At 42.1% G+C, this 14781-nt stretch overlaps 1 protein-coding gene across 2 annotated transcripts in view; it reads left to right on the forward strand.

Annotated features, from left to right (window-relative positions):
• Positions 1–238: 238 nt before the first annotated feature.
• The window catches only part of PI4KA (phosphatidylinositol 4-kinase alpha), a 98098-nt gene continuing 83555 nt past the window's right edge, over positions 239–14781 (forward strand). For both annotated transcript variants that reach the window (XM_056859776.1, XM_056859777.1), the window contains exons 1-6: positions 239–406; positions 5602–5718; positions 10179–10272; positions 11403–11491; positions 13734–13806; positions 14119–14378. In XM_056859776.1, the coding sequence (XP_056715754.1) occupies positions 239–406; positions 5602–5718; positions 10179–10272; positions 11403–11491; positions 13734–13806; positions 14119–14378 (801 nt within the window). The remainder of the gene's footprint in view (positions 407–5601; positions 5719–10178; positions 10273–11402; positions 11492–13733; positions 13807–14118; positions 14379–14781) is intronic.

A 14781-nucleotide genomic window follows, 5' to 3' on the forward strand; every position in this document is an offset into this window, starting at 1 on the left:
GCTACTTCTCCTTGGGGGGGGCGGTTCTCACAGCGGAAGCGCCGACTTGTGTTCTCGTTCTAGCTGTGTGGGGTTGTCAGCTGTAAGGGGAGGGGGCAGAGAACGCCAGAGGAGTTCTCGCGAGAAGAGCGGCCGAAGCGGGCTGTGAGGGAAAGAGGAGGAGGAGGAGGAGCGGCGGCGGCGAGGGATGCGAGGCCGAGAGTGACATTCTGAGGCGCTTCGGAGCCTCCCTCGCAAAATGTCGGCTTTGGCCGTAGCTACGGCGGCGGCCGCCACGGCGGCGGCGGTGACGGCGGCGCGCTCGGAGAAACCCAGCAGCCCCGGCTCGTCGCGGGGGTTCTACTTCAACACGGTGCTGTCGCTCGCCCGCTCGCTGGCCGTCCAGAGACCCGCTCCGCTAGAGAAGGTGCAGCCGCCGGGAGGGGAGGGGAGGGGAGGAGGCGCGGGGGGAGGGGCTTCGCCATCCTGGAACGCGGGGGGAGGGGATGGATACGTCACGTTGGGGGCGGGGTCTGTGGCCGCCTCGAACAGGTGTCACTCCTGTTGACGTGTCTTTTTTTTAATACATTTTTTTTATTTTCTTGATTTAAAATGTCAACATAATTATACACTTATCCAATGTTAAAGAATGATAATAATACTAAAAAGTCAAATAATATTGCTAAATTGATCACAAATTGACTTCCCCCTCTCCCATCTAAAAATAAATTGGATAATCCTTTGCTAACGGAACTAATCCCAATACTATTTTAATTAATATATTCTTATCCTATCTAACATTATTACATCACTACCTAATATAAAATTGATAAAAAGTGTAGGTAAGGGATTAGATCCTGTTGACGTGTCTTTTTTTTAATAAAATATTTTTTTTATTTTCTTGATTTAAAATGTCAACATATAATAATACACTTATCCAATGTTAAAGAATGCTAATAATACTAAAAAGTCAAATAATATTGCTAAATTGATCACAAACTGACTTCCCCCTCTCCCATCTAAAAATAAATTGTATAATCCTTTGCTAACGGAACTAATCCCAATACTATTTTAATTAATATATTCTTATCCTATCTAACATTATTACATCACTACCTAATATAAAATTGATAAAAAGTGTAGGTAAGGGATTAGATCCTGTTGACGTGTCTTTTTTTTTAATAAAATATTTTTTTTATTTTCTTGATTTAAAATGTCAACATATAATAATACACTTATCCAATGTTAAAGAATGCTAATAATACTAAAAAGTCAAATAATATTGCTAAATTGATCACAAACTGACTTCCCCCTCTCCCATCTAAAAATAAATTGTATAATCCTTTGCTAACGGAACTAATCCCAATACTATTTTAATTAATATATTCTTATCCTATCTAACATTATTACATCACTACCTAATATAAAAGTGATAAAAAGTGTAGGTAAGAGATTAGATCCTGTTGACGTGTCTTGAGCCCGCGTGGTGCAGTGGTTAAGAGCGGTGGTCTCTAATCTGGAGAACCGGGTTTGTTCCCCCGCTCCTCCGCATGATGCCTGCTGGGTGACCTTGGGCTAGTCACAGCTCTCTCAGCCTCACCTACCTCACAAGGTGTCTGTTGTGGGAAGGGAAGGAGATTGTAAACCGGCTTGATTCTTCCTTAGTTCCTTTGTCCCTAGTATTCAGAGGAAGACTGCCTCTAAATGTGGAGGCTTCATTCTTAGCTGTCATAAGTTAATAGATACTGGGAAGCTCATCAGTAGAGGAGGGTGAGAAAGTGGTAGCCATCCATAGTTGTTTGCTTCCCCCCCTCCCCCACTGTTAAACCTGGCCAATCAAGTGTCATCATGTGCCAACTCCAGCCAGGAATTATTCCTGTTACTTTAGGTGCTGTCAGACCCCGGAACCAATCTATCTCCCCACTGCCCCAAGCATCCAAATTTTTCTCCCTAAATCTCAGGGCATGACATTTAGGAGACCTGACAACTCTTAACCACAGTAGGTAAGTGAAGTGGACCTGATGCTGATTCCCTCATAGAATCATACATAGATTTGGAAGGGACCACCAGGGTCCTCTAGTCCAACCCCCTGTACCACGCAGGACATTCACAACTGCCTCACACACACACACACCACCAGTGATCCCTACTCCAGGCCCAGAAGATGGCCAAGATGCCCTCCTTCTCATCATCTGCCTAAGGTCACAGAATCAGCATTGCTGTCAGATGGCCATCTAGCCCCTGCTTAAAAACCTCCAGGGAAGGAGAGCTTACCACCTCCCGAGGAAGCCTATTCCACTGAGGAACCACTCAAACTGTTAGAAAATTCTTCCTAATGTCTAGCCCATCCCTTCCTGGGCTATTATTTATTCATTTACTTCATTGATGCCCATCCTTTCTCCCCAATGGAGACTCAAAGCTATTTACATCATTCTCCTCTGTTTTTATCACCAAGAAATGCACAGAATGCATCATTTTTTGGGCGGGGGGAATAATGACCCCTATGCTGCACAGTAAACAGGTATATGCATGATATGAAAGGGGTTTCAAAAAAGCCCTTTTTTGGTGGCACAGTGTGCTGGTTCTGCATCACATGTCCCTCTTCTCACAGTTTCACTCTGGGCATAAGATGAGCAAATAGCAGCTGGATGAACTTACAATCCATTCTAGGGCAGGATATAGGGGTAGTATTTGCCCTCCCCCCACTTTCCTTCACCAGTGTTCAGATTTAGACAGAAAGTTCAAGGCCAGCAATGCTAATAAAGGGTGCAGAAGTTCAGAAAATGTGTAACTCACATAGCTCACTGTTTCTGTCAGTTTCCTTTCCTTTTTAAGGGCGATCGTTTAAGACTAAAAAAAACCCCTTTATTAGGTCAGGGAATGGATGAGAATTGCAAGTTGAACTTCGGTCCTGGCTTTCTGTTTCTTACCAACTGGATCAAGTGTTGGGCATGAATTTGAGTTCAACTCCCATCCCAGACTTGGAACAAGTCGATGCCTTGGTTTCTTTCATTCTCGAAGTGGAAGAAATGGGGGAGAAAAGTGAATTGCCCCTAAATTGTTGATGAAGTTTGCAGTTGTTGTTGTGCTTTGATGACCAAGGAATATGTGAGGTTTTAAAACCAGATATTGTGTTCAAATTTGGGCAGGGGAAGCAAATATTTTTCTGTGTTTATTTACGTCAGTTTCAGTCCACTTTTCTTGCTTAGGTTCAAAGCGAATTACAAAATATAAATGCAATGAAATCAGACATGCAATGAATAGAGCTGGAAATATCCCAGGAATTTGATTGCCCAGGGCAGGAAAATTATTGCAAATGCCAGTTGTAAGTTTTTGAAAGGGGGGGCAGGAAACAATTGAAAGGATATTGAATGGGTTTTGTGGGGTATTGTTACTTGCTCCATTCGTCTGAAGAGGAGGTATCTGGCAACCATCTTCACATCCCAAGGAAGTACTTCATTGTTATCAGTTTATGGTACTACCTAACAATATAAAATCATTACATAAAAAAGGCAATAAATCATTCAGGCCAGCTCCTCACTTCTGCAATTCAGCAGCTCATTGTGGGTAAGCTGAGAACTCACCCTAACAGTACAAACTGTATTGCACAACTTCATTACATTTCTCTGTATCCAATAACACATTAAACTGTTTGGGACTCCTTAAGGTAGAGAAAATCGGGTATAAAAACCAGCTTCTTTCTTTCTTCTCGCCCTTTCTTTCCTTCTTTCTTTTTCCCCCTTCTTCTTCTTCATTTAACTTAGTGCGGTTTAATTTTTATTTTCTTGCTGTTATTATAAACTAAAAAAAGAATGATCACTGGTTCTTGTAGGTTATCCGGGCTGTGTGACCGTGGTCTTGGTATTTTCTTTCCTGACTGATCACTCTTGAGGATTATAGATTGTAGATGAAAGGACATTGCACATGTTTCTCTGCTGAAGCCAGAGTGCCATGTGAGCTCTGTTGTTGTAGGATAGGTTTGAGGTGCAACCATGTGAAAGTGCCGTTAAAATCCATGCCTCCTAATATTTCGTGTAGCATAACATGACAAGGGTGTCTGGGAAACTGTAGGATGACAGTATTTTTCTAGCATATCTTTAATCTAGGGAGCATATATCCCATTTTGGTTTTTAAAACAGAACAGAAAAAGCTATTGCACAGTGAGTAGATAAACAGATGAAAGACAGCTTCCTGTGATATATAAAGGGAAGGAGAGACTTGGGTAGTAATCTTTTATGTGAGAACTGGGATGTTATAATCATGTCTCTGTCTTCATTTGTGAAATGTATTTATTTGTTCACCTTAGGCTGCTTTCTAACCTTTTTTGTACTTCTTTGGTATATTATGAAATAGTCAATGTAATTCATTTTGAACATCATGTGAGAGAAAAGGGAGCCTAATGCTTTGATCTGGCAAGTTAATCTGCTATTTAATTTAAAGATTACAATGTAAAGCTTTATGTAATCAGGTACACCCTCCAGGGAAATATTGCCTTCTTTAGCAATAGTGTGCAATAAGAAAGCATTGCCACAGCTATGGCAACATCGTGTGTGACAGAGATAATTTTATTTACAAAGCGAACAAGCTTGTTCTTGATTGAACCATATCCTCCCTCCACACCTTCAACCTGACAGGTCTGCATAGAGACAGCAGTGTCCATATAGGGATGAGTCATTGGTCCTTGTTTTTGTCAAGTCCCTTTAAACAAAATAAGCATTTCAATTTGAAAATGGTTCAGTTTGGGAGAGATAATTTTTTATATTTTTTGGGATCTGTAGCTTGCTTTGTAATCAGGGCTGATAATATTATAAAACCCAATGTAAAAATAAACTGTTGCTTGCTTAGCGCGTTTGTAGCCTAAAATAGATCAAGCTGCTGGGGGAGGGCAAATGAGGGGAAAACAAAAGGAAAGATAAGGCAATAACCTGCTAAAATTATTTCTACCTGATCTTTTGCCCTCCCTGAGAACTCACCGTTCTTGCCCTCAATACACTTTTCTCTCAACCACACTCTTTCAATCTGTTCTTATCATTGGGGTATAGAGAGATTACATCTCCAGCTCCCATCTGATCCTCAGTAAATCCATTACCTTTCTCTAGGTTTCGTATATGACTGGGCTGTCAAATAATACATAGGAGCTGAAATCATTAGCGTGGTTGCAGAATCATAGAGAATAACGAGTATTATGTTTATTTCAAAGAAGTCTGCCTTCAGGATATGTCAAAGTCCAGTCCTTTCTAGAAGTTTTATGGAGCACCCTACTGGATTGTAATGAGGAAACTGCGAATCCCACTTACAGCAGATGCAATAAACTTGGTGGAAATCTTGATTACTGGACATTTGTGTTGTGACCTTTGGTCAACAGAAATTCTGTACTTAGAGCTGAGAATGAGCAGGGCTCACTTCTGAGGGGGCTTTTTTTAAAGAAAAAACTCAACAGGATGTAAGTGCTGCATGTGTTTATAAAGGATTTTCCCATCTGTCCAGTGGCTCTGGACTCCAGTGTTCTGCATTGTGTTAGCATACTGTTCCCTTAGCTGTTTTAGATGATGACAAAAGTGTGGCATTATATATTGATCTTTACAATAAAGATTCTCTCACTATTGGTTTCCCTCACTGTAGGTACAGAAACTACTATGCATGTGTCCAGTAGATATCCATGGGATCTTCCAGCTGGATGAGCGTCGCAGAGATGCCGTGATTGCTTTGGGAATTTTTCTTATTGAGTCTGATCTACAGGTACACACTTATTACATTTACAATATCTGGCTGGAAAAGCTGTCATAGCAGAAATGCTTTTGAATAAAGCTTGCGTATAGCTTTCGAACTGTGGATAGTTCATATTCCCTATCCCTGACCAGAAACTAGGTTTTCAGAAATGCTTCCCTTTAGGAAGTAGGCATCTGATTTTTAAAAAAAGTTATTTGGTCTGGTCCATAAATTTTTTTAAGAGTGGAAATAAATCATTAACCCAACATTATATCACTAAACAGCTATCTTCTTGTCCTCACTTGGGCAGTGTGTAACCGGTCTTGTAAGGAAGTTGTATAATATTGGTAGTTGATTATTTTGTTCGAATTAGCAGATTTACACCGTTCCAAGTGCATTGAAGTCAGTGGATTTAGAAGACTATAACTCTGTTTAGGATTACACTGTTTGAAGGATGGTTTTATGTGGCTCATGGGATTGAATTGGATGATTACCATGATCTTTATAATCTGTTGGAAGGTAGAAACCCAGCATTGAGGGGGATGGGGCCACAAGCCTTTTTCCATAATACTGCCCATGTATATCATTTTAGAATTTATTATTTCACAACTCATGGGATTATATGGAAGGGATGGAGTTGTGGAGGAGAAGGGTAAGAAAGGTGAAGAGCTGTGGCTCAATAGTAGAGCAGAAGCTTTGCATGACATCTTCCATTAAAGATTTCAGGAAATAAGTGTTGGGAAAGATCAGTGGTGCTGCCAGTCAGAGCAGACAATATTGAATTAGATTGACCAATGGTCTGATTCGATATAAAGCAATTTCTTATTCAGATATTCATATAAATTATGCTTGAGCACTGATGGAGAGTAGATGAAATCTTAGGTTTTATTCAGTAGGCTGCAATGTTTAGGGAATAAGGAAATTGTATATATGTAAACAAAACTTTAGAAGAAAGGAACATCTGGAATTATGGCCATCAGTCCATAAACAGATACAACCGTGAGGTGCTTTGCAAAATGTGGTATTGTACTGTGTGGATTGGTTATGATGTGAAATATGGGCATTTTGTTGAAATAAAGGGACAACCATGAGGGGTATGTAAGCTTTCAAACTATCAACTGAGTAAACTCCTTGTTCGGAGAGAAATGGGTTCTAAACAGAAACAGATTCCTGTCAGTTAATAAGAATGCTTTGAATTTTTTACAACATATTATTAAAAAACAGTAATTGTTGAAATTGAACCATGGGACACAGTTTAAGTTATTCAGAGAAAAGAAAAATACAGGAGAAAAGCACTGGAGCTTGTTCTAGACTAGAGCAATCTGCGTGGAAGAACCCTGATTTAAAGGTCATTAACTTCTACACAGATGCAAGTGCAGTGAGGTGGCAATGAGAAAAGAAAGGGGAAGCCTTGCTAGATAAGGAAACAGCATTGGTAGGTTTGTGGGTGCTCCGCTTCACTGAGGCATTTGCTGCTATTATGCCATGGAAGACTGGTTTCCCTTCGCTTCACCTGCTCTGTATAATGGTCTAGAATTGAAGAGAGAATTCGTGTCTAATCTGGAAGCCTTTCAAGAGGCCTCCCATGCCATACAATAGGAATTCAAAGTGGTCTACAAAAGAACAATCAAACTGTGAATGATGGCTGACAGTATTTTCACGTACAGGTTGCTAGACGAGATCAAGCATGGGGAGGTCCCTTCGGTTATTTGACACCACTCACTTTTACCCTGCCTTTCACCTACCATTGTAGATGACTTTACTGATCTTCTGAAATGCTCTTGTTGCGCAAGCCATTTGCAACCTAGTCATATCTCTGTAATGGTGTTGTACTCCTGCTTATAAGCAAATCTGTATCCTTTCCTTCCCTTCCCCATCTTATCCTTTTTCTGCAGTCATGCTGAACTTAAGAAATTGCTTTATACTGAGTCAGATGATGGTTCTACCAAGGTCAGTCTTGAATATGTTGACAGGCAGCAGCTTTCTGAGGTCTCAGTAGAGCTCTTTTGCACCATTTGCTAGTAATCCTTTTAAACTGAGATCACAAGGATTGAACCTGGGACCACCTTGTGCATGCATAGCAGATGCTGTACGGCTTAGTTTACTTACCTTGGATTAGTTTACTTACTTTTGCTTCTCTAGTTAAGGATACTTACAGTGCTGTACTGGGTTTAGGGGGACCTGTTCTCTTAGCATGAGGCCAAACCTGTGTTTTGAGGATGTTTTCATTTGAGAGGGTAATCTGTAAGAGGTAAGTTGTGGGATGTGTTGATGGGGGTATTTCCACTTATGGAAGCAATGTTTTCCTGCTGTTTGTACATTGTTGTTAGTTTTCTATTTTGAGGCAATACGGACATTTTTAAGCTGCACCCTCACTCTGATGTGATATTGGATCCCCTTTCTGCCATTGTGGGTAGGATGCTGATTAAACTTGCCGCTTGGAAGAAGCCTCTCCCACATATCTCTGTTCACATCATCTGTGTACAAATGAGCTACATCCATGGAGCCCATGTTATCAGATGTCAGGTTGGCAGGTACTCATGAAGTGCTTTTTCAGCTTTCCCCCAGCCTTCCCTTACCCCAGAGGTGTAGTTGGTACTATTTGTTTTTGGCCTTCAAGGACAATCTAAAGACTTGCCTACAATAATTTAATTTATTAAGATTTGTGTGTGTGTTTGTATAACACACTTTGTTATTGTAAGCCTTGAGTGTTTTTGAATAGAAATGTCTGTTAAAGTTCTTCCAATAAATATAGTTGCACCAGTGTAGCTGGGTTACATGTTCCTTGCAGTGGAAGGACATTTTATTGTGCATGAATAGCTGCCATGAAATCTGGCTGACCTGTTCCTTGGTTAATGGGATTGTGGGCTTTATACCTGAAAAACAGAACCACTGGTCCATTGGTTGCCAAAGGAATATGATACATGACACTGTGCAGCTGCTTGTAATGAAACTCTGATGGCCCGGTTTTCTTTGCAAAGATCCTTGGTAGGGGGCACTGAATGTTGCTTGAAGAAACGGAGCACTTAACTCTTTTCTGTTAGTTGCTTCCCCACTGAAACATTTTCCCTACCCTCTCTCTGCTTTTGCACAATGTTCTGAACATATGTTTACTTTACAAAATGGGCCCTTGTGGTGGTGGGGGGGGGGTTGATAAAGGAAGCTCCTTTCCCCAGCTACAAGAGAAAAGCAACTCACACAGAAGGAGCTATGTTCTCGTAACCTGTGGCTGCAGAGTAAAGAGTTTTGGGTGCCCTGGGCAGCCCATGACTTTGGCACCACCCCTGAGATGACCCAGGTGCGCACAGAGCTGTTACAAACTGGGTGTTGTGTCATTCCCTTCCCCCCAGTTGCAATCAGTGTATGTGGAGCCAGGCAGGCAAGAAGCTGCTACTAGGTGGGTGGCGTGAAGCCAGCGGTTGCCTCCTCTTCTTTCCTCCCTACCTCTGTCACAGAGGCGGGACTGAGGGCAGGGCAGGCTGAGGATGGTGGATGGCAAGATCAGGTAAGCGCACCCTGGTCTCCAGCACTGTTGCTGACTAAGCTGTGCACCTGGGGTGTGTGTGTGTGCTGAGCCTGCATCAGTGCCCCCTTCCCTGCCTCAGTGCCCTAGGCAGTTGCCTAGGTCTGCCTAATGAGTGGGCCACCTCTCATGGAATGCTTTGCCCGTTGACTGTGAATGTGAAAATTCGAACATTTCAACTATTGTGCAATACTTTGATGAAGACTGTGCAATAATCAGTAGAAGGAGCAGAATACATACAGGAGTTTCAAATGTTGGTCTTAAAATCAGGGCTGGTTCCAGGTTTCAAGGGGCTCTGTCTGCTTAGCACCAGCTCCTCCATACATTTCCACCCCCACTTCTCCCATTCATAAGCCCTCCTACTGCTCATGCTCAATTGCCTGCATAATCTGAACACCCTTTCCCCGACAGCACTAGGTGGTGCATGCAGCTGGGAGTGTGGCGGCCATGACCACTAGCAGCTTCGCCACTGAGCACCACATGCCTTTCTCCAGTGATGCTGGGCAGCTGGAAGCAGTGGTGGCAGAGCAGTTCAAGCAGACAGCTGGAGAAGGGTGCAGATGGGTGGCAAAAGAGGTGTGTTCATGGGGGTCAGCATCTGTGGGTCCCATCAGGAGCCCTAGGCCTTGGCAGCTGCCCCACACCAGGGTATGCTGATGCCAGCCCTGCTTAAAATGGTTTCAATTGCAATTCCTTTTATGTCACATTTCAATCAAGATACAGAATGTCAAAAGCTGGGCACACAGTTGGCTTCAGCAGAACGATCATATTCTTACTGGCTAGACCGGAATGCATTAATCTGCTCTATAGCATGAGGTTTAATTAGATGGTGAGGCTTTTACAGTGTATGAACTTCATGGGACTAATCCTCAGAGTTGCCGTACTCTTAATGGAGTTATTGTTCTTCACCTCACATCTTCATTCACATTACTATGTTGTTCTTTGAAAATGTCCTCTTGCCTTGCAGCATAAAGATACCCTCGTTCCTTACCTTCTCCGGCTGTTGAGGGGCCTTTCCAAAGTGCAGTGGATAGAAGAAAGCAATTCCCGGAAAGGCCGAGGTGACACTTTAACTCCTTTTCTGTCAGAAGGAAAATAGTTACCGATCGTGCTCTCTCTTTATGTGATGTATTCTAATGCTGTTAACTATAACTCTCTGAACACATAAATAAGCACATCCACATTTTGTTTGTAAAATTGGAAGCCCTTCCCCCCCCCTTTTTAAATTTGGTTGGAAAGGGGGAGTGGCAATGCATCATGCATTCAGTTGAAGAGTAGGATTGTCCACTCTGGGTGGGAAGTTCCTGGAAATTTGGGGGTAGAGCCTGGGGAGGGCAAGGTTTGGGGAAACGAAATTTTCAGTGTATTCTAAAAAAAGCCATACATATTCTATTTGTATAGCTCTTCATTTTTTCTTTCATATACATGGGAAATGAACACACTCTGCTATTGTTTCATCAGAAGCAACTCTTTACTTGAGGTATCCTTCAGGAATTCTTCCAGACACGTGGGAACCACTTATCCACAAGTAGCTCCCTTGTGGCTGAGAGACAGATTCCACTGCATGGTTGGTGACCATTGTATAGGCATTTACTACAGAACTGCGCCCCCCCCCCCGCTTGTACCAGGATGTGAGGCCTGCCCACGTGGTAGGTTTATTTAAATGTTCTCCCAGCCCCATGGTAGTTGCTGGGATATATGTGGCTTCCATGCACGTGGCAGACTATCTGTAGGGCATCTGTGTCTGTGGTCTTATCAAACAGAACCTAGAAGAAGAAGAGTTGGTTTTGATATGCCAACTTTCTCTACCTTTTCAGGAGAATCAAACCGGCTTACAATCACCTTCCCTTCCTCTCCCCACAACAGACACCTTGTTAATAAGGTGGGGCTGAGAGACTTCAGTAAGAATGCCCAAGAAACCCTGCAGGCTTCATGTGGAGGAGTGGGGAATCAAACCCGGTTCTCCAGATTAGAGCCCACCCCTCCTAACCACTACACCCATACTTTCAGTATGAAATGTTCTTATGTGTGCCACGCACTGACCTGTTGAGAAGCTTCTGCTGGCTTTTCATTAGATGTGCCATTAGATGTTGATGAGATTATAAGATTAGCGATTTGCAGCATTTCAGTGCTGTTGCTACGCATTCAGCAGGTAAATTATAATCTTGTTTGTCTTTTACTGTGTCTGCAGGCCTGCTTCCTGTTGCAGAAAACTTCAGCTTTTGTTTGGTGACCTTGTTATCCGATGTTGCCTACAGAGATGGTGTTCTTAGAGACCAGGTAGAATTAACTGGGCAGATTTCAACATGCAGTGCATTAGATGCCGATGTGCCTCTGTTCTTAAAATCAGTGTTTACCCAAACTAAAGGAGTGAAAAGCACGATTCTGTAGCAGTTTCAAATCCCCAAGCTGTGCAAATGTTTGTAGAGCTGGATAACTTGTGCATCGACAACTATAAAAGAGTCCCTAAAAACATTTATTGACTGATTTGTAATCTTCCAAGAAGGTTATTGTTTAACTCGCACTGTCTGCAAGCACTTAAATCAGAGTCGGGAGCGAATCCTTTGGAATGTTCTTCTCGCTCAGCTAAGAAAAACATACCTTACAGCACAGCCTAAACCTTTGCACACAAATTTGTATAGGGCCCATTCTAAAATACTTTCTGTTCCTTTAAGTAGACAGTCTCTTTACCGTGTGTGAACTTGCTTCACTATAAATCTGTTAGCACTGGTGGAACTTGGCTCAGCCTTCTCCTGGTCCCCAGGTGCCCTGTGGGGCAGCGCCTTCTCTCCCCCCGCTCCCGGGAACCTTCCTGACAAGGTAAAAGGCCAGCCTACCCCTGATAATAGCCATTTGATCCAACAAGGGTGTAGGATATAATTTGTCATTTAAATTGATAAGTGCCAAATGGTATAGCTTGATAATCTGCCAAGCTTTTCTTGTGGCCAAAAGTTGTTTCACATACAGCTTCTTCAGGGTGAGTGATGGCTGTCCTGATAGTACTGTGAAAAGTGCTTTTGTAATGGAGCGCCTGTTCTTCCATTAGAGATGCATTTCTGAGTTTGCTAATCGCTTTTCTTCCAGCTGCTCCTTCTGTTTTCTGTGAGCTGCTTTGAGAACCTGTTTTCTGCCTGGACAGGTGGGATAGAACTGTTAGATTAAAAAAAAAATCACAGGGATGGACCCAGAATAATGTATTGCTCTTTTTATTACAAAAAGCAATACATTAATAAAATAAGCAATATTTTGCAAATGTGTACCAGTAATGTTGATAATTTTTTTAAAGATATATTTGAGCTACATTGTTACAAACTAATCTGTTGGATATTATGGGGTTTAAAAAAATCCTTGACAGGTCTTCCCTGTTAAAATATTGCTTCCTTTGCCCCTGAGCCATTCTCTCTTGGAGGAAGAGGGAATCCTTGCCTTCTCACCGCTGAGCAGAAGGAACAATCATGGGAAGCCCAACGCTCTATTCTAGCTACATTTGTAGGGTAACCTTTAAGCAAGTCATCCATCATATTTTCTTCCTGCAAACTGAAAATTGGAAACATTGGCGCATGTTCTCCTAAAGTATTCTAACTCACCATATGATAAAATATTTCTTTTTGATTGAGTTATTGTTTCTAAGAAAAGTGCTTATCTGTTTTTTTTTAAGTGAAGAGACAAGAACTTAACCTGACAACATTAGTACAGCCTTCTGGATCAGACTAGCATCCCGTTTTACACAGCTGCCAACCAATTGCTCTGGAGGGCCCACAAACAGGGCGTAAAGACTGAGGCCTTCTCCTGATGCTGCCTCCTAGCACTGGTATTCAGAGATTTGCTGCCTCTGTATATGGAGCTTCCCTTTAGTTACCATTCCTAGTAGTCATTGTTGGCCTTTCCATGAATCTGTTTAACCCCCTTTTAAAGCCATTTATCTCATGGCTATCACCACATCCACTGGTAGTGAATTCCACTGAGATGATACATATACTGAGATGATACACTGAGATGAAACATGTATATGAGGAGGGGCTGTGACTCAGTGGTAGAGCATCTGCTTGGCATGCAGAAGGTCTCAGGTTCAATCCCCGGCATCTCCACTTAAAGGGACTAGGCAAGGAGGTGATGTGAAAGACTGCTACCTGAGACCCTGGAGAGCTGCTGCCGGTCTGAGTAGACAGTACTGACTTTGATGGACCAAGGGTCTGATTCAGTATAAGGCAGCTTCATATGCTTGGATGGTATATCCATATAGGGGCTGTTCATGTCCCAGTTTTGATCCATCAGTTTTTGACCATAACATACTTCAATCATGGGAGCTGAGATTGGCACTTTTTCTGTAAAGTTGATGCTTGTGGATTTTTATTAGCTTTAAAAATCTAGTAATTTAATTTAAATAGTGAAATGTAAATTGGTTCAACAGCTATGGGTATACAAAGCTTGCTGCATGGTTGGAAACTTTTAAGCTTCCATTCTGGCACAATTCATTCATTCCGCATGAGGATTTTAAAAAGGTCTGTCTTGATTATTTCAGGTTTTGGAGGCAATTTTGCAAATGATGCAGATCCTGCTGGGAATGTGCCAGTCTCCACAAATCCAGGATAAAGGTATGGGAAACTCTGTTCCTGGTGCTTCTCCTCTTTCATTACAATAAATGTAAAACTCAGTTACTCTCTCTCTCTCCTCCCTTCATATAGTTGCAGGACAAAAGATAGCATTCAGCATTTGCAATACAAAAAAACAAGGTGTTTGTATTTTTGAACGCATGAGCCTTCCAGGTCAGATTGATGTTTGCTTGTTTCCCTCTGTAACATAGACATACAGTAGTAATACTTTTAGCAAATTGGCGTAGGATTTTCCAGAAGGAAGCAAATGACCTTTCAGAAGCCAAAATTAAATGGCCAACCTCTGTTTTTCAGAATACTTATGCAAGTATGCTGTGCCATGCCTGATTGGAATTTCCCGAGCCTTTGGACGCTACAGCCACTCTGAAGAGTCTCTGCTGTCAAAACTTTTCCCTAAAGTTGCTCCTCATTCCCTCAAAGCCCCAAGCGAGCTGGACGGCATTCGCAGACGCTCTTTTAATGACTTTAGATCAATACTTCCGCACTCCCTACTGTCTGTCTGTCAGGAAGGATCCTTAAAGCGGAAGGCCAGCAGCGTTTCCAGCATGTCTCAGGTGTGTGTAAACACATTCTCTGAATAAGATTAACCATAGGCCTGTATAAATTATTTGTAAAATGGCTTATGGGTTGACTTTCAATTTCTAACTAACAATCACCAGATTATGCTCTCATTAATGAATATGAGCACATCTACAAGATCATTTCTAGATACTTCCCCAGAAACAGAGTTGTTTTTTCTGGTATAAACTCCTGTGTTGGAGGAGGTTGAGACAAAAGTATTGGTGCCCTGAACTAATCAGAGGGACATAGAAGTTCATATTTATCGGCAGAGATGGACAGGGATATAAAAGCCTCCGACGATCCTTGGAATTCAGCCTACACCAGTACAACAATGTGTAGGACTTGGGATGGTGTTCTTTTTAGATTTTATCCCCCTGCCCCAGGAGAAATCAGAGA

Source organism: Euleptes europaea, chromosome 13, assembly GCF_029931775.1.
Source record: "Euleptes europaea isolate rEulEur1 chromosome 13, rEulEur1.hap1, whole genome shotgun sequence".
Taxonomy (NCBI): domain Eukaryota; kingdom Metazoa; phylum Chordata; class Lepidosauria; order Squamata; family Sphaerodactylidae; genus Euleptes; species Euleptes europaea.